General features: G+C 47.6%; 1 protein-coding gene across 7 annotated transcripts in view; it reads right to left on the minus strand.

Annotated features, from left to right (window-relative positions):
* The window catches only part of BOC (BOC cell adhesion associated, oncogene regulated), a 93772-nt gene that overhangs the window by 11902 nt on the left and 62724 nt on the right, over window positions 1-19146 (minus strand). For 4 of the 7 annotated variants that reach the window (XM_045001597.1, XM_045001571.1, XM_045001589.1 and 1 more), the window contains 6 exons: window positions 8970-9116; window positions 8114-8257; window positions 7322-7615; window positions 6222-6494; window positions 5319-5608; window positions 237-405 (listed from right to left, as the gene is read on the minus strand). In XM_045001597.1, coding sequence (XP_044857532.1) covers window positions 237-405; window positions 5319-5608; window positions 6222-6494; window positions 7322-7615; window positions 8114-8257; window positions 8970-9116 — 1317 coding nt within the window. The remainder of the gene's footprint in view (window positions 1-236; window positions 406-5318; window positions 5609-6221; window positions 6495-7321; window positions 7616-8113; window positions 8258-8969; window positions 9117-19146) is intronic. The other 3 variants (XM_045001606.1, XM_045001622.1, XM_045001613.1) reach the window with 3 other exon arrangements.

Here is a 19146-nt window from a genome sequence, read left to right on the forward strand (position 1 = left end):
CTGTCAACACACTGCCTACCACCCTGCTCATTTTCTCCTGTAATGGGCGGCGACACTGAACGTGGGGGGCAGCTGCCTTTCCACCTGACAGGCACTGAACCAAAACACAGTACGTGGCTAAAAGTCATCGGCAGGGTACAAGGTGGAGAGGCTAACTCCAGAACGGTGCCTGCTATCAAGGGCTGGGAGATGGGACCTCAGGGAGTTAAACCAAAGCATCTAGGGAAAGATTTGATCTTTACCAGTCCTGAAGGTCACCATGGCCGTCTGTCCCTCCCCTGCACAGTTATAAGCTGCCATCTCCACCTCATACAAGCTCCCAGGATCCAGTCTGGTCAGGGTCAGGTGGTGCTGAGTCGCAGGGATGTCCCTGACGGTCCAGTTGGCTGAAGAGTTCATAATCTGCTGAAGAACAAGTAACAAGCACAGGAATCACTGGCCTGGCCAGGGGAAAGGGGGGCTGGCTTTCATTTACTTTTAGGCTGAACTTGAACTTTTGCCTAAAACTTGAAATAAAGCCTGGAAAGTTTGAAAAAGTTTGTCTCACTTGTCTCTCCCAGCCATTGGCTTTCTGCAAAGGAGTGCGATTTTCCATCCCAGTTTTGCAAAGCTCACCGGTCAGATATGTCTAGGATAAGCCTCCAAGTGTTGGGGATGCTCTTCTGACCTTAGGACAGCTTATCCACCCTCAAGTCCAGTGGCTCTCAACCTTTCCAGACTGCTGTACCCCTTTCAGGAGTCTGATTTGTCTTGTGTACCCCCCAACCTTCACCTCACTCAAAAACTACTTGCTTAAAAGTGTCACAACACTGTTACTGAGAAATTGCTTACTTCCTCATTGTGTCTGTATGAAATTTTAGTTTGTACTGACTTCACTAGTGCTTTTTAGGTAGCCTGTTGTAAAACTAGGCAAATATCTAGAGGAGTTGATGTACACCTGGAAGACCTCTGCATACGCCCAGGGGTACACATCCCTCTGGTTGAGAGCCACTGCTCTAGTCTCACCCCACCTTAATAGATACTGCAGGGTATTTAGCTGTATAATGGTAATGCATATTTAAATCTCCAAGGACTCTTCTGTCTACCATTTTGTGTTCAATTCAGCAGACTGTCAGACTGCGCCTGCGTGCACGCACACACAGTGTGCTCTCTCATGGTGACTTCACTTTTGTTCTTTCTCCTTTTGATGTTTCACCTATGATAAAACAACGGTCATTCTGACTTAAAGTGTCTGGTTGCTCTATGTGTCTGGACAAACGTAACCCGTGCCATTTATATTTGCTGTGGGAAGGCTCCCACCGAAACACAAAGGGTACAATTTCCAAAAGTGCCTAAGTGACTTAGGAACCTAGGTCCCATTTACTTTGTGAGATTTAGGCTCATCTATTTCCTGTTGTGCGAGTTGCCTAGATTTTTTTTTTTTTTTTTTTAGCTGATCACCCCCTGCATGCTAGAGCGCATAGTTACCTGCTTGCAGGTCACAATCCATTCTGTTTAGTGTCGACAAGCCATTACCCCATGGCCATCAGCCTTCAGATACCAAATATCAGGGTGTAGCTCTTTACATCTGTTATTCAGTCATCAAGAAATTCAGGGGAAATCAAATACCATGCAATAATTTCCCCTTATAGTGTGTGAGATGCTGAGCACCCCCTGCTGGCTCGGTACATAACGAGTAACAATTACAGTCCTTGGACCCCTAAAATCACTTGTCCTGCTAGTGCGGGAAGGGAGTGCCCATTAACAAGTTTCAGAGTAGCAGTGTTATTCAATGCAATACCCCCAGGAGGGGTGATTTTAAATCCACCTCCCAATGCCGCATACACTCTAGCTGAGGGCCTCACTGATGCACCAACAAGGAAGAGAACATCAGAGAGCGGGGTCAGCTCCAGTGATACAAAACAAAACTGTCTGCACAAGGGGATTTTAAGGCTGGGCTTTGTCAAATGAAATTCAATGGGAATTGGGTGCCTAACTCCCTTAGGCTTCTTGGAAAGACCCAGCCAATGGCTGAGGAGAGATGTTCTCATGCTGCCTAGAACGGGGCAAAGAGAGTCAGTGTTATTTAAAGCTATATTACATTATATGAGTTTATGTGACCCTCTAGTTCAGGGGTAGGCAACCTATAGCACGGTGCCGAAGGCGGCACGCGAGCTGATTTTCAGCGGCACTCACACTGCCCGGGTCCTGGGCACCGGTCCGGGGGGCTCTGCATTTTAATTTAATTTTAAATGAAGCTTCTTACACATTTTAAAAACCTTATTTACTTTACATACAACAATAGTTTAGTTATATATTATAGAAAGAGACCTTCTAAAAACGTTAACATGTATTACTGGCACGCGAAACCTTAAATTAGAGGGAATAAATGAAGACTCAGCACACCACTTCTGAAAGGTTGCCGACCCCTGCTCTAGTTTAACACTGAACGGAGACGCGTAGGAACAAGGGGGCAGAGTTAAGCTTGTGACCTGATGTCTGGTATTTCCTGACTTTTGAGAACTTCACCATGCAACCTTAGTGTTCGTTCAACATAGCTTTCTTCATGGAATATGCAGCATATGGCCATGGCCTCCAAAGGGTTTTTTAACACAGCTTTATCTTTCAGTGTAATTGAACAGGTATGGGGCCTTTCTCTTTTTCTTCCTCCCAACCAAAAGAGGGGAACCTGCAAGTGCAAGGATAATATTGTGCAGGCAAGCAGGCAGGACACCTCAATGACCCTGCATGGAGAGGAGCAGTGGCAGTGCAGGCAATGTGATGAAACGGAAATGCCAAGCCTCTGCACTGTAATTTATCTTCTCTGAGTGTTTGACACTGACGGATTAACGTCTACCCTGTTTTATGTTTATTACAGAGTCTGTGGGATTGCGAGGCCAGGGAGAGGTCCCTCAGGACTGTTACATTCAAGAAAGCAGGAGCTGGGGTGTGTGTAAAGAAGAATATTAAAAACAGAGAATGGCTGGGTAGGAACCGACTTCCCTTAGGCTGTAGAACATTAGAGTAGTTGCTCCCGTGTCTATAGAGTGGGTAAATGTGGGTGGATATAAATTTGTAAAAGTCTCTAAATCATTAATAGCCGCTGAAGTTAGCACAACAGAAAGAATCTTTACAATCTTATTTGCTTTTCACTATTTGTGCTGTTTATTTACTTTTTTGCACTTCCTTCCGCTGACTGGTCAGTTTCACTCTCATACTCTAAGGGGCCTGATTTCAAAGGCATTCAGCACACACAATGCCAGCTGAAGTCAATAGGAACCGCAGGTATTCAGCATGGCTGAGAATCAGATCCTAGGTTAGCACTGCTCTGACATATATGGATTTCCAACAGAGCAGATCTTGTGTGAGCGCTCTCTCTCTCTTACACATACATTTTTAAAATTGAAATAACTCCTCTCCCCCCACCACATACACACAAATATTTCTATTCATATTAGTTTTCATTAAATCTGGATCTTTATAAAACCTAATTCTAAACATCCCTTGGGTTGGCAGTCACAGAAAGGACAGCAAATTAAGGGTTAATGGGGCTAAACCCCATATGTAGGGACCTAAGAGGCACAAGGAAGAGTCTCCAACTGAGAATTTGGACTACACTGAAAATGTGTTAGTGCAGACAGCAGTGACCCTTGGCAACCTTCTCTGCCCTAAGGACCTTCCAGGTGAAACACTGAAAAAACAAACAAAACAAGAACAAACTGCAGCCCATAAGCTAAGATCACCCGCAGAATTGGTTTCATTCCAATGCTATTCGGGGGCTGCATCTTGTCCTTACAGATGGAAAGACTCAATGAGCCAATGGTTTTATCCCCTTTCTCTGTTAGATCTTGTGTTGACATCTCACATCTTTATTGTAAATGGCTGTTTAAAGAGACATGGTTAGTTTATGCCCCAGATTTCAGTTTTATTGAGGGAAAAAAAAAACCAAGGATGTTCTCAAGGGTTATAAAGCCTTAAACTAGAAATGGTTTCATGAACTTAATCATTTCTGAGAAAATCGGCACATTTTTCATATATATGTAATTGAAATTTGAAATCCTCCAAATACAACAGAATTGGAGTGTGTGAGAACTGGAAATCTATATCGGTTTTCTGTCCGTGATGAAGGAAATGCAACAAGTAAATGAACAGCAGCAGTAAATTACAAAAAAATACCTCCAACATTACCTCCAACGTTAACCTCCAACAATACCTCCAACATTAACTTATTAAAACTAGGACGGAATTTTTTAATTAAAAAAAAAAATAGAATTTTTATCTTGACAGTGTCTCAACATTTTCAAGTGGCGGCCGGATTTTGGGCACTGTAGTTTTTGACACCTCCACCCCAAAATGAAGCACCTTAGCCCAGCGGCCCCTATCAAAAATGTATGGCCCAGAGTTGAACTTGCACAAACATAAGGAACGTGTATATTTGCATTTCGACCAGGAGTTGTGTTTCAGGATGAAAATTTGAGGTTCATCATTCTGAATGTTAATTAACACTTATAACCTGGTGTGTTAAAATAACATTCCAGGGTGCAAGTGGTGGAAATTTTAATCTGGCCTATCAGTCTGAAAGTCCCAGCAATGATTCACACCAGGAGGAGCAGCATCATGAGTGATTAGGTTGGTCAAAGACATTTTATGATGTTACAAGGGGTTAATCCCTGAAACAAGGCAAGGATAGTTACCAGAGCAATAACAGTTCACTCCACACCACCAGGTAGGTTGTGTGCTCACCATCTTGTCACGTATTGGCTTCCAGGAGAAAGCCTAGAAAAACAGGTAGTTTGGGACATTCCCTGAAGATTTAGGATTATTAGGACAGCTACCGTACCTGTCAGCATAGCAATCCTGCACATCATGTCCTAGCCTTGCTATTTGTTGGACAGCACCATTTAGTTAGTGGGGTGGATGCATTTCACATTGTTGGGTTTTCCAAATGAAAAGGAACTGTAATTTTGTTGCCTGCATTCTGTACCTTTAAATTATTATTTAATGTTTATATTACGGTAGCACCAAGGAGCTGCAGAGGAGTGTTCTCTGGCTTTGGGTGTTGTCATTGGGTGATTTGGCTCAGACACAGAATGTTACAGAGCGAGTCAATGTGCGCTCTTCCCTAGAGACTTAGTTTCAGAAATTTAGGACATCCCAGCAACAAACGCAGGAGGAAACCAAATGTCACAGGTAAGGCGCATCTGATTGCAAGGGTGAGTGACTGCCCCCATGAGGTGAGTGGCTGCACTTGGAATGCACTGTTAGATAACTGCTTAGCCCAGTCACAAATTCACCTACAGAGCATCAGTGATGGAAACATGGAAGCAGCATGGTGGTACCTTGCGATGCTTCACAGTGTAGTAAAGGATGGGGGCCCTGCCATCGTGTCGCGGTCTCCACACCAGCTCGTAGTAGTCCGTCTTGGACGTCCTGGGAGAACTGAGGATGATGGGCGCCTCGGCCGGAGACACCTGCCCTCTGTTAGTCATGCACTGGAGAGATGCTTCCAGCACAGTAGGCTTAGGCCTTTGCAACATGGCTTTTTCCTTCAGAGCCTTGTCGCTGAACAGTGGCGTGGGGGACTGAGCTGAGCCCGACCTGGAGTCTCGCCATGGCTTCATAGTTGTTCCTGAAATACAAGTTGGGGGTGAAGGGAGAGGGGGCAGACAGAACAAATGCCATTTTAAATCACTAATAAATGCAGAGATAGTAGGAAGCAACCTCAATTCTCCTGCTAGCCCTGGTGCCATGAACCTTAGAGGAACCATAGCCAAGCTTCTCAAGAGGCTGCTGCATCCATTTCACTCTGTCTGAACGACATTCTCCATCACATATAACTATAACACACCCCTCCATCTCTCCCACAATAACTATGGGGCACATGGACACTGGGGCTGACTGCAGAGAGGGCAGCTTCCAATCGCTCTGTAGCACCTCTTACCACAGACAGGCCCAGTGGGGCCACACCCCTTCCTGTCATGATAAAACTCGAAGGAGACAAGTGGCACTTGTTGTAACATAGCCAGCTCCTACCAGGAGACATGGAGATCCTAGTGTGAGGAGCCAGCTGGGGGTGCCCTAGCAATTTGGAGTTAAGCTGCTAGAAGAGCAGGACAGCTGAAACACAAGCAGGACAGAAAGGAGGTATCAGCCCTTTCGTACTCCAGTGACTTATTTGTACATTAGCCCCTTGAATTAAAGCACTGCAGGAAGGTAACTTGTGAACTCTACTGAAGACTCACCAGGCTGGGCGGTCCTAAGGTGCACCATGGCTTGTGCACTGCCAACTTCATTCTCTGCCACGCACTGATAGATCCCGTCATCCTCAGGCCCCACACTCATCACCCGCAGAGCCTTACGAGACAGCCGAAACCGGGGGTTGGAGGAGAGAGGCACGGCATTGCGCAGCCACATGACCGAGGGCTGGGGGTTCCCTCGCACCTTGCAGGTGAACTTTGCACTCTGACCCCAGGGAATGATCTGCTGGGACAGCTCCATGGTGACCTCGGGAGGTTCTGTAGGGCAAAAGCCATGAAACAACAACTTGCTTTAGCTCTAGCAAAGTGCACAGCACTACCATGATTGGTCATTCGCTTCTAGCGGAGAGAGGGGTTGGAAAACTGAGCCTCAACCAAGAAAAGTCCTCCTCCTTGATGGGGTCACCCAGGGATCCACCCTGTCGCCCCTCCTGTCTCCACAGGAGACCACTCAGCAAGGTGGTGAGATGCCACACGTCCAGTGTCCACAGTATGTCAATGACACACAGCTGTGTATCCCATTTTTCCCCAGTGCCACTACAAAGGTGTCCCGATGCCTACAGGAGACCAGCGCCTGGATGAAATACAGCTGGCTCAAACCAAATCCATTCAAGTCCCAGCTAATGCCTGTCGGAAGGGGGAAATGCTCTGCAGAATTATCTGGGACTTATCTTCCTAAACATTCTTGCCTCAAATTCTGGAAAAAGGAGGCTCAGACTCTGAAGTCCGCTATGGTCCCTTCCCATGCAGATTTCAATGTACCTGGAAAGCGCTAGATACTACGCTAATGGGTGCTATAGAGTACCCAAAGCAGAAATATAAATAATGGGAGATGGGATTCCCCAAGGGGAGTCCCCCATCTTAGACTCACAGTGGAACCTGTGGGTGAAAGGGGCAGGTGATGGGGTCCGCAGGGGCAATTCCATCACCTCATACTAAAACTGGCGCTAAAGATGCCAGCAAGGAGGGTAGGTTCACTTCACATTATAATGGAGGTGGGGTGGATATTTGTCCCTGAAACAGGTGCTAGGAGAAAGCCCGGGCTCTGTCTGGGGAGACGGGAGGAAAGCTGCAGTACTACTCACCAAACACCTGAACGTTATAGAATATGAACACAGCTCCAGCCTCGCCCACCCCATTGTCAGCCATGCAGCTGTATGTGCCGGAGTCTTCCTCGCTGGTGGCGTCGATCAGCAGGTTGCTGAGCAGGAAGCGGGTCTTGTTGTAGCCAGAAATACTGGAGCCGTTCTTGGCCCAGGTGACCCGGGGAGGCGGGATCCCGCTAGCCACACATTCCAGGATGAGGCTTTGACCTTTGATGACGATGATGGTCTGAGCCTCCGGGGGATAGATTATCCGCGCCGCCTCTGCTGTGGAGCCTGGTGAGGTGGGAGAAGAAAAAGAATAAGACACTGCAGCTCCTACAAATAGGCTGGGGCAGCGGCACCCCAAGAACGCTTGCTTCCTCTGGACAATAGGACAGACGGATGCACCATGCAGGCTGAGAAACTTGGTAGTTCTTATGCGACCAATGTGCAGAGGACCCAGTCAAGCAGTGGAGTTCAGACCCTTGCTCCCAGGTCTAAATGCTCCTCAGAGGGTATAACAATTCCGCGGGGTAGCCGCATGCGCATGCAGCACAGAGAACAGACCTCTCGACCTTCTACTGTGAAAACTACAGCCCTCCACCATCTGCTGCAAAGGAAGTTTTCCAGGAGCAAATACATGAAGTCCATACATAAAGCTACAATAATAGAACACGGAGGCTGCCCAAGTAAACACTCAACAGTCAAGAGATGCCAAAGATAATGTCGCACACGCAAAGAGGGATGGGTTGGAGGCCAGGAACCCAAAATGTTTAAAGGGAGGCATCTTACGTCGCACGCGAAGTCTGTCACTGGAGACGGAGGTTTTCACTTCCTGGGTCACGGGGTTGTAGGCAGCACATTTGTACGTTCCTTCATCCTCCTGGCTGGCATTGACTATCTGAAGGTTCCCAGACGGCATGATCAGGTAGTTGTCTGTAAGGGAAAAGAAGAGAGGACCTTTCTCTGTGAGGAGCTATTCTACCAGCCAGATAACATCTCAGCAGTAGGTTCCAAACATGCCTGGGCAAAGGGAAGGGAGAAGGTGGGAAAAGAGGAGGGAAAGAGAACTGGATAAATCAACATCACAAGAACGGTTCTCCTGGAAATAAGCTGATTCAGTCTCAGAATCGGGATAAGGAGAGAACTGATTTGGGGAGGAGGGAGATGAACGAACCTTCTGGTGAAGTTGAAGAGCCCATCTGTACTTGTGACACAAGTGGCAACATTCAGATCTGGATTTTAAAACTTCCCAAGGGTTCATAGGGGTTCAGAGCTGGGGCTTTGGTTCTGACCCATCTCTGGTCACGTGGGTGAATAATTCATTTTAACAAAATTAAACTTAGGATTTATTCAACTCAGGCCCCCTCTTTTTTCTGTTTGCAAATTGTTGTTGAGCATGGCCCCCTCAGGCACGGCTGCCTGGGGACAACACAGAGGCCAGGCAGCGGCTCAGAAAGGAGCAGCTGTGGGGGAGACGTACATCAGGCAGTGGGCAGAGAGGGCTTATTCTCTGCAAGACTAGAGAGCTAGAGGGAAAGGGAAAGGCAGAGCCAGCGGATATGGAGACGTGACAGAGCTCGCTGGGACAGAAGCACGGAGTAGCAAAGAGAGTAGAGGGACCCTCCCCTCCCTGAACGCAGCTCACCTCTGGAGGCCTCCAGCCACTCCTGTTTCACACTGTAGCGCACCTGGGCTTTGGGGTGGCTTTCGGGCAGGTCACATGCAATCACAGCTGTGTTCCCTTCATCCACTTCAATCACATGCTGGCCATCAAATTTGAAGTCTTTGATCTCTGTTAAGAGGACAGTAACAGTAAGTCTTAGCACTGGGGTGGGAAATTCAGGAGTTAATGGAAAGGAGTAAAAAAACAAAAAACAAAACAAAAAAACAAAAAAACCACCCCAACAACCTGAGGTATATTCCTAACGTAAACTTGTAATTCAGCTAGATTCCAAAGCTGGACTAAAGCACACAATGGGGAACAAGACAATGCATATAGTTAACACTGGGCCCTTCTATCCTAGGACTTCAAAGAGCTTTACAAATATTGATTTGGCTTCCTGACACCCCCTGGAGCAGGTCTTCCGTGTCCATACAAATTAGGCTGGCTCAGTGCATAAAGCTAGTCACACTCTGGGTCTTGGTTTTGGTGCAAAGAGTATCCTCTTCCTGTTGTCTGACCTTTACCACCTCAGGTTTGGAGTCAGGGCCCAGTTTAGTGCCTCTTGGCAACGGATGGTACTGAAGGGGTGCCCTCAGCGATGAGTGGGACTGGGCTGGTGCCAGAACGCTGCTCCTTTCTATCACCTAATAGCTCCAAAAAGGGCTCATCAAGAAACTGTGCGAATAAACTGCTCCTGGGATGTGTATGAACATGAGAAATCCCAGCCCTAAAAGGTAACTTACTGAGCAACTGAAAATTGAGATTCTAAAGGTAAGTGCCATTTCAAACATAACTGTAGCCGGGCTGCCCAGAAGCTACCACAAACATGAACTGAGCCTGTGTGGAGAGGGTTCAAAGGCTGGGTAATACAGAAGAGAGGATTAAATCATGATCCTTTGACTTCACCTGAACACCCGAAATATGGTTACAAAATGACATCCCCTTCTGATAAGTGGGGAGGATGGTCTTGAACTAGAAAATGTGGGGGCAGTGAGGATTAATTCATAGAATCATAGAATATCAGGGTTGGAAGGGACCTCAGGAGATTATCTAGTCCAACCCCCTGCTTGAAGCAGGACCAATCCCCATTCATTAATGTCTGTGAGGTGTTCTGAGATCCTTGGATGGAAGGTGCAGGAAATGGATAAAAATATTTGCTGCCCAGATCTTCCTCCTGTGGATTCAGTTCTACCCCTAATTATGCATTCACTGCTCCTACTGACTTCACTAGGAACTTGCTGGAGTGCATCTGAAGGAAGAATTGTACAACTGTGAAAGACTCAAACTGGGTTCTGGGTTCTCTCTCACTTCACATGTCCTCAGTGCCATCTCCGGACAGCTGGTGTACGAGTGGGGCAGAGCTTGCTTAGCTGATACCAGGGAAAGACAAAGAGCAGGATCAAGTGTGAAGGCTACTATGGACAATGCTTTCTGGATCTAAACTAACTGTTCAGCCCCTGGATAATATGGTGATGAATGCTATGCATCCTCCCATGCTATACATCCCAAACAGATAGATTAGACCAGCGGCTCTCAACTTTTCCAGATTACTGTGTCCCTTTCAGGAGTCTGATTTGACTTGCGTACCCCCAAGCTTCACCTCACTTAAAAACTACTTGCTTACAAAATCAGACATAAAAATACAAAAGCATCACAGCGCACTGTTACTGAGAAATTGCTTATGTTCTCACTTTTACCATATAGTTATAAATCAATTGGAATATAAATACTGTACTCACATTTCAGTGTCTAGTATATAGAACAGTATAAACAAATCATTGTCTGTATGAAATTTTAGTTTATACTGACTTTGCTAGAGCTTTTTATGTAGCTTATCATAAAACTAGGCAAATATCTGGATGAGTTGATGTACCCCCTGAAAGACCTGATTGAGAACCACTGGTTTAGACAGATGAGAGCAGAGGAGTAGATAGATTCAAGAGATTTAGAAGGCAAACTTTGGGCATAGAGGAAAAAAAAAAAGATCACACTTCAACTCGCAGACTTGAAAGATTTGATCTGGAAGCAAATGGAGAATTAATAAATATGGAACAGGAAGTAAAAAGTCATTTTCAGAGTCCACTTTTGTGACCACAACCACCACTTCAAACTCTTCCATTGCCTGAATTCTAAGCATCTCCGTACAGGGAATTCTTGCTCGAGTCAAACACTCGACAGCCACAGGCTGGTTTACCACTAGATTGTTATTGTGTCCTAAGGTTCCCCCACCCCTAGTTTGTTTGGGGAGATGTTGGAGGGAATGGGGGGGGGGTCACAGAAAAAACAGAAGGGAATTATTGGTCTCTACATGCAACTATGCACATAAAAATTAAAATGAGTTTGAAAGATACCAGAGAGGGAGAAAGGCTCTAATGACTGGCTACGAACCAAACTTTGGCCAAGTTCCTTTGTCCACTGACCCAGTTACCCACACCATGCCCTGAACACACACCATGTTCCTGGGGGCTAAAAAAAACCCAACAGAGGGTGCCTTTGAGAGAGAATGAGAGTACCAGACAAAGAGGAACAGATCAGGTTTCATAAGGGAAGGCATTTGACGTGACACCTGCCTGCTGGTACATTTGAGAAATCCATTAGGAGAGAATGTTTTGACAGAGCTGTTCACCGCCCCCACCCCCACCCCCACCCCCACCCGCCAGCCCAGTCCTCCACCTTCCTTCTCCCCTGCTGTCTACATTCTTCCAGCTGCACTTCTCAACCAACTCCACATGAGGCAAAGAGTTAGAGGCCATAATGGAAACATTGCAAGGACTCTCTGCTAGTCTTTATGAGCTGACTGACCCCTTCTCATCAGAACCTGCTCCTCCACCACCCTGCACAGCTGACCCTTCCTGCAAAAGTTCAGTGACCTCAGAGACACACCAGCTGGGTCATTGCCTCACCATGGAAATGTCTCTGTAATGAGACTTTAGGACTCAGATGAACTCAGTATGAACCCCCTACACTTTCTTGCTCTCCATCCCCACCCCTAATGGAAGCAAAGTATCTCTCTCTATTTTTTAATACTACTCAGAAGACTTGGAGCAGATACCAAGGTGAAATGGCCTGAGTCAGGTAGCGCTTCGGGTCTATGCCAGCCACTCAGAAGCTGAGAGTAGAAATGCTGCTGAGTTTAAGACCATTCCAGTCCCAGACTGGTAGTGGCAGGATTGCCAAACCCACATCATCAAAGACAAGAAGATAAACCAAAATAAACCCAGGAGACCTATTTCCAAACCCATTCCTGGTGAAGATGCTCCTGTAGCCTATATGTGCACTATAACATAGTAGCATTGGGAGCCGGTTCATCTCAACTCATTTATAGGACAGGGAGATGCATCTACTATAGCCCTTAAACCAAGTTCGGAAACCAACCTGTTTGAAAGTGCTTTAAACAAAGTTCTAGCTAGCCTGGTTCCTGGTAACAGTTTGACCAGCCAGTGTGGATGAAGTCAACCCATGTTTAGAAAGCATGCTCCGACCAACTGCAAGTAAACTAGAACGTGGCTCTTCTAGCAAATGTTTGCAAGTGTTTCCTGAGTCCTGCAAGCCCAGCTCACAGGAATGTTAAAGAGATGAACATTTATTTCAGGAATTTGGTTGCAGCACCTGCTATGGGGTGATGCTATGTCTTTGCATTGGCACACTAGGTCAAGCAGGTAATGGTGCTATGTTTTGAGGACCCTGCATCTTCAGCACCTTGCAGCAATATGCTATGACATTGCAACAATACTTAAAGTTGCATCTTTCATAGCATGACCTAGCATTGACACACTTCTTCAGGGTGGCATGACCCTGCATTGAAACGAGACCATATTGCCTCTTCAAAGCATAATGCAACAGCAACGCAGTATGACCTACACCACCACGACTTTGCGCAGGAGTGTGCCATTATCACAAACACAACTATTTTGTTCCTTGGAACCAATACAAATCCAAGGCCTGCACAGCCTCAGGCAGCTCAGAGAGCAGGGATCAGAAGAGCTCGTGGATCGCAGACTACACATGACCTTCCCTTGGCAGACCGGGAGAGTGGAAAAATGTGTTTTCATTCTCTGGGATTTATACCAGCTCTCCAACAGCAAAGACAACTCTGGTTCCAAGGTTCTCCCACCCACAGTCCTGGAAAAGTGACATGAAATGTCTCAAAACAGACTTTCTGATTAAAGCAAGATTCTTTTTAATTTTAAATAAAAACCAGCTCCCTTGGCAATGTGCTGAAAAACCTCTCCAAATGTAAAACGTATTAGTTGTCAGGCACATTGTTTGGAGATGGTTCTAGTGCCCTGATTCGAGAAGCAGGGGGTGGGGAGGGAGAAAGGAGGGAGACGGTTGAAAAGAGAAGGAGAGGTTTAGCAATGTCATAAAAATGATTTGCAGCGAACGTGTTCAAGACTTCAAGAATTTCCTGTCTTCATTCAATTAAAAATAATAATAAAAAAAAGCAGGAATAAGAGTGAACTTCAGAAATGTGATTAATCCTTTAAGACAAGCAGAGAAGGGGAGCCATGTTTCCACTGAGTATTAAAGCCAGATGAAGGTTAACTCTTAACATGCAACACATTCTGTTACCCTTGGGGAGGGGAAGGGTGCTGGGTGTTTTCTCCTCTGACATTTGATCAAGGGATTAAACAGGAAGAGACACAAACAGAAGGGGGCGGAGAAAAGGAGAGAAGCAGAAGTCTGCCTGCCCATATCACACATACTTCTCTGATCATCAAAATATAAACGAGCATCAAGAAAATTAATGTGCACCCTGGTGGTCTGAATTAATCACAGCCAAATTATGATCTCAGAGCCAAGGCCCAGGCTCCAGCAGTGCTGGCAGGGGTTTATATGAACACAGAGGGACCCAGAAGAGGAGAGAGGCCTAGGAGCCAGTGAGCTTGGAGAAAGAACAGACCAACACCTCAAATGCAGAGCAGCTCACCAGTGAACGTAGTTCTTTAGGACATGGAAAATAACGACGAGATTTCTGCAATTAGAGACAGTTTCAGACACTGGGTGTATAGAGGGGAAGGATCGTCCTTAGGTTAACACATAGATCTCGGAGTCAGGGCTCCTGGGGTTTATGGTTGCTTGTGCCACCCACTCGGTGTGCGGCCTTCAATGAATCGCTTTGCTTTTCTGTGCTTCATTTTCCCTCATCTTTAAAGCGGGGATAATATCTCATGTGAGGTATCATTGGAAAAGTTATGAGTTGCTGAATATGATTATCCAATTTGTATGCATGTATCATTTTTGTATCTAAAGTTAGGAATATTGACTATGTATCTGTATTTCAAATGTGCTTACTCTGGGTGACACCCACAACTAGCCTTTCTAGTACAACAATGAAGAAGCCAGACAGTGCTGATGGCCCATCAGCAAAGACAATGCACCCTGGAAGAACTTAACCTTCCTGAGAACACTCCACACAGCCTGTAAGTAATGGCTGCTATGACACAGCAAGGTATGCAAGGGCATGTGATCAGGCCACATGTCTCTGGACTCCATCTTGGGATGTCAGTGTTTTTCCACAAACTGATTTTGGGACAAAAAGGTTCCCGCCGTATGCTAAAGCTATATAAGGCAGGGAGTGACATCATCTGTGGTTCTGCACTCCCCACAAAAGAGGACTCCTGAAAACACCTGAGAAACAAAGACTGGACTGGTGGAAGTGCTGGATCCAGGCTAAAGGGATTTTCTAGCCTGTGTATGAAAGACCTGGTAACATCTCTCATAGTGAGTAACTGCTAATTCATATGTAGTCTATCTAGTATGTTAAGCTTAGTTTGCATTTTTGTTTATTTGCTTTGATCTGTTTGCTATCACTTAAAATCTATCTTTTGTAGTTAATAAACTTGCTTTTGCTTTATCTAAACCAGTGAGTTTGAGTGAAATGCATGGGAAATCGTAGCTCAAGGGGCAAAGGCTGTTGCATTTTCCTGTCCACACGGGGTGGGGGAGGGCACAAACTCTATGAGCGTACACTGTACAAATCCCTGTGCAGTGCCAGACAGTATAATTCTGGGTTTATACTCCAGGGGAGGTGCATGCCTGGGGAGCTGAGAGTTACCTTGGCTGTAGCCCTTCTATTATTGATTCATGCAGTGGCTGGTTAGAGAGCCTGCATGTAACTGCAGCTGGGTGTGTCCCTACCTGGTGAATGCTGTGGAAGTGTAGGACCGGGAGTGGGTCTGCAGCTTGTTACAGCAGCACAGTGAGAGAGGGAGCCCAGGCTGGTGGGTCAGAGGGCTCAGTGGTACCCCAGTTCCAGGTGGCACCCCAGGGGGGAACCCGTCACAGGATGGTCTTGAGGTTAACACACAGATCTCATGGGGCTCCTGGGGTTTATGGTTACTTGTGTTACTCTCTCGGCGTGCGGCCTTCAATGAGTCACTTTGCTTTTCTGTGCTTCATTTGCCCTCATCTGTAAAGCGGGGAGAATATCTCCCTGCCGCACGGGAGGGTGCAGAGCCAAAAGCCGGTGAGACGGGCAAATGTCAGTGGGGCCTTCCACCCCCAGACCTCCAGGAGTACCACCCTTTGATATCACAGCAGCTAGTCTGCCAGTCCAGGGAAGAGGAGGAACACCACCCCTTCCTCCCGGCATCTCTCAGCCCACCAGCCTGGTCTCCAGGGGAGCTCAGGGGGAGGAAATTGGTGGGAGTGGAGAGAGCCAAGAGCAGCGATAGAGGAGGCTGTGGGGAGCCATGGCAAGCAGAGAAAGGAGAGAGGCACCAAGAGAGGACGAGAAGGGAAAGATAAGGAACTTAAAGCACAGGACACAGAACAGATTATTTTCACCATCGGTTATTCACAAGTTTAATGCCAGATTGTTCCCGTAAATGTCCATCCCCCACAAATAATGTTTAGTTGTATTTGTAAATGGCTTCTACCCAGGCCTCTGCCTCCCCTGGGGCGTGTGTTTGCCCGTGCGCACTCACAACCTACATACAAACAGGTCTGGCAAACAGAGGGGCAGTGTGGTCACATCTGGGCTGAGGTGCTGCTGCAAAGATAGTGCCAGTAATACTGCACGTACCCGGCCTGGCCCAGTGGGGGTGTCACGTGAGCCAGAGGGACCCCACGGACTCCTTTCTGCAGGTAGGTGAGATGGGGAATTTTGAAACCAGCAGAAGCTGCGGGTGACAGCTTCTCCTCAACACTCACTGACTGTATTTGGCTCTGCTCCCCACATCCGGCCAGCTCCTACCTGCCTTGCCAGCTTTCCTATCCCCAAATCCCATGCTAGACCCTACCACTGCTCTATTCCCCTACTCACTGTCGTTGCCCATTAAAAATCACTGGGGAGCTGTGATAGCCCAATTCATCACTGTCCGTGAAGTGCTTTGAGACCATCGGATGGAGGGCACTGGGGATGGCTGAGCTCCAGCTGTGCTGAAGCCACTGTTTTAAGAAAAATGGGGGCAGCTCTTGTTCTCTTTAGGATGGGCTGTGGACAGAGAGAGAAAGCCAGCCTCTGTCTGTGCGTGTGTGCTCATGCCCCTGCCGGCACGGCGATGGGCAGGGTGAAGAATCATCCTAGGACTAGTAGGAAAGCCCTGGTTTGGAGGAACTAAGGCCCTCGGGTACTACAGCTAGGGGGCCAGGTAAGTAATGGACTAGACAGATAAGATCGGATCAGACACAAGTGGGAGACCATGTGGAACTAAAAAGTACAGGCTCCAAGGGCTTGAGCCTTCCCTATAGGAGTGGAGAAGGGCCTCTGAGAACAGGAAATGGCAAGGACTGAGGCTCCTCCAGCACAAAGCGGGGGGTGGGGTGGGGGGGGAGAGTTATTCCTTACTAATCCCCATTTTGGCTGCCAGAGCCCCATGGGGTTAGAGCTCTCCTCTTGCCTAAGCAATGTCTCAGTTGTCGGCCTCCTCCCCATGAGGAGTAACGGACGCAGCCCTCTCTGAGTGCCACGGCAAGACGCGCACAATCCCATTCTCCCACCTCCTTCATGCATTTCTGTCCTCTCAGAGTCACCCCCTGCCCCCCAGCAGCAGTGGTCAGATCCCCTTCAAACAGCTCCTCATGCGCGCACCCCTCATATGCTAGCATCCCATCACATCCCCACATCCCCCCCCCCCCCAGCCCCCACACCACATCCCAAGCTTGGTTCCATGCCACATCACGACCAACGTGCCATGTCTCCGCAGCAGACATCCCTCCCCTCTGGTAACTGACTCAGGAAGCGCCACCTGTGTTTTCATTTCCTCCCCACCCCTCACGCCACCCCAGGCCTTGTAGCCAGAGGCCTTTGGTGGAGGCGAGTCAAGTAAGCAAATGCTTTTTCAAGATGGAGATGAAGTTCCCCCTCCATTGCGTCAGGGGAGTCATCAGCGGAGAGGCCCAGGCAGAAGGAAAATGAATGGGTTTTCCTTTAGAAGACAGCTGCAAATTCCTAAGGGACCCCAAACATGCCCCAGAGCAGGGGTCACTGCCCACTGGCACTTTGCAACAACACCAGGCTTGCTCCCATGTGCTTAGCCAACGCTGAGGGCTGCTCTGCTACTTTTGTTTCTAGAAGCTAAAAGGGCATGAAGGAATGACCCTCTCTGGCCCTAGAGTGTTTCCAATATGCATGCCCATCCCCCCCATTTTCTCCCCCCCCCCCCCCCAAAAGCACTCCTTTATCTCCTCTTCCATTGCAACCAAGAATTTGACAAGGAGAAAACCCAGTTTAGTATATTCCTCACTTCCCACAAGGGCTTGTCCCGGGGTGGGGCGGCGGGAGATCCTAAGATGTAAGAAAAGGGATGTAAGTAGCAAAGTAGCTCAGCATGCACTAAGTGGGCATTCAACAGGCATGTAATTGCCACTTGTCTCCATTTGGTATTCAGTGGGATCAAATTCAGCCCTGGCATGAATAGGTGCAACTCCAGCTGAAGTCTCCACGAGCTGCTCCAGCTTACACCAGTACTGTCTTTGATCTTTGTGTTAGTGGCTTTTCCTGCTACATCCCTCTCATCAGTCTTTTTGTGTAAGCTGCGCTCATTTTGTGTGACTAGTGCACGGTCCATTACTTTGCCACTTCCATCCACTCACTCTCATCCAGCAAAGCACGTTTCAGTTAAAGCGTGCAAGCAATCCCATTGGCTTCCACAGGGCTACTTGCATGCTTAAAGTTCAACCTGTGCTTACAGTCTTTTGCTGGATAGGGGCCCTGATGACTAATCTTCAGCAACATGTGACTTTTACCACTGTTGTCGTCCCTCCCAAAGCGTTCCAGGGGAGTCACACCCACTTAGTGCAAAGCGCACTTCACTCTTAGGAGACTGCAAGAAAAAGGGGCTTGGAAGGGGGGCTGGGTGCGATGGCAGAGGGAAGCAACAGACTATATTCCTATGCCCAGCGCTGGGCTATATATTTTAAAGTCAGGCAGCCTTACAGAGTCTCATTCCATCCTTCAGGACCTGTGACCATGCACTGCCCCATTTAGGCTACCCTGGATTCCAATCACTCTCAACGTAAGGGCTAGGACCTGGAACATCCCAAGCGACTGGGAATCAGATATGAAGCCTCTCTAGATGTCCTGTTCCAATGCAGCTTAGGCTGGTAGTGATCAATGTCATTACCATCTGTTCTATGCACTGGGCTGGTGTTTGCAAGGGGGGGAGAGAGAGAGAAGGGGGGGGGTCACTCCAGTTCCAATAAGTTACCTTCTAGTACCCCAGTCACATACACCCAGAAAGCATCTGTACCATGTCTGAAGACTTGAACTGAACACTGGCAAAGTGATCCTTGTTCTGTTGCTTTAAGAACTCCACCTCCATCCCCTTCACAAATCTCTCCCTTCCCGGGGGCTATAAAACTATAGCCAGGTTTACCTCTACTGCCGGAATTAACTGCTAGTCTCAATCAGTCTTCTGAGTTAGCATGATCAGAGATTGGCTCAGACATGCCAATCAGCCACATACCCCAAAAAGTTCTGCTCCTTGCTTGTCTCTCTCATGTCCCACCCTCAGTTCCATCTTCTCCCCCTTCCATCCGGGCTCTTCACAAGGTGGGATCTGTTCCAGGGCTCCCCACTTCTCTCTACTCCCCAGTGGGATTCACTCTGTCCACTCTCATGGCTCCCTCTGCCCAAAGACAGCAGGGATCATGGTGGGAGCGGCCCACTTAGCCATGTGCCAAGATGATAGGAACATAAGAACGGCCGTACTGG

Source organism: Mauremys mutica, chromosome 1 (genome assembly GCF_020497125.1).
Source record: "Mauremys mutica isolate MM-2020 ecotype Southern chromosome 1, ASM2049712v1, whole genome shotgun sequence".
Lineage (NCBI taxonomy): Eukaryota > Metazoa > Chordata > Testudines > Geoemydidae > Mauremys > Mauremys mutica.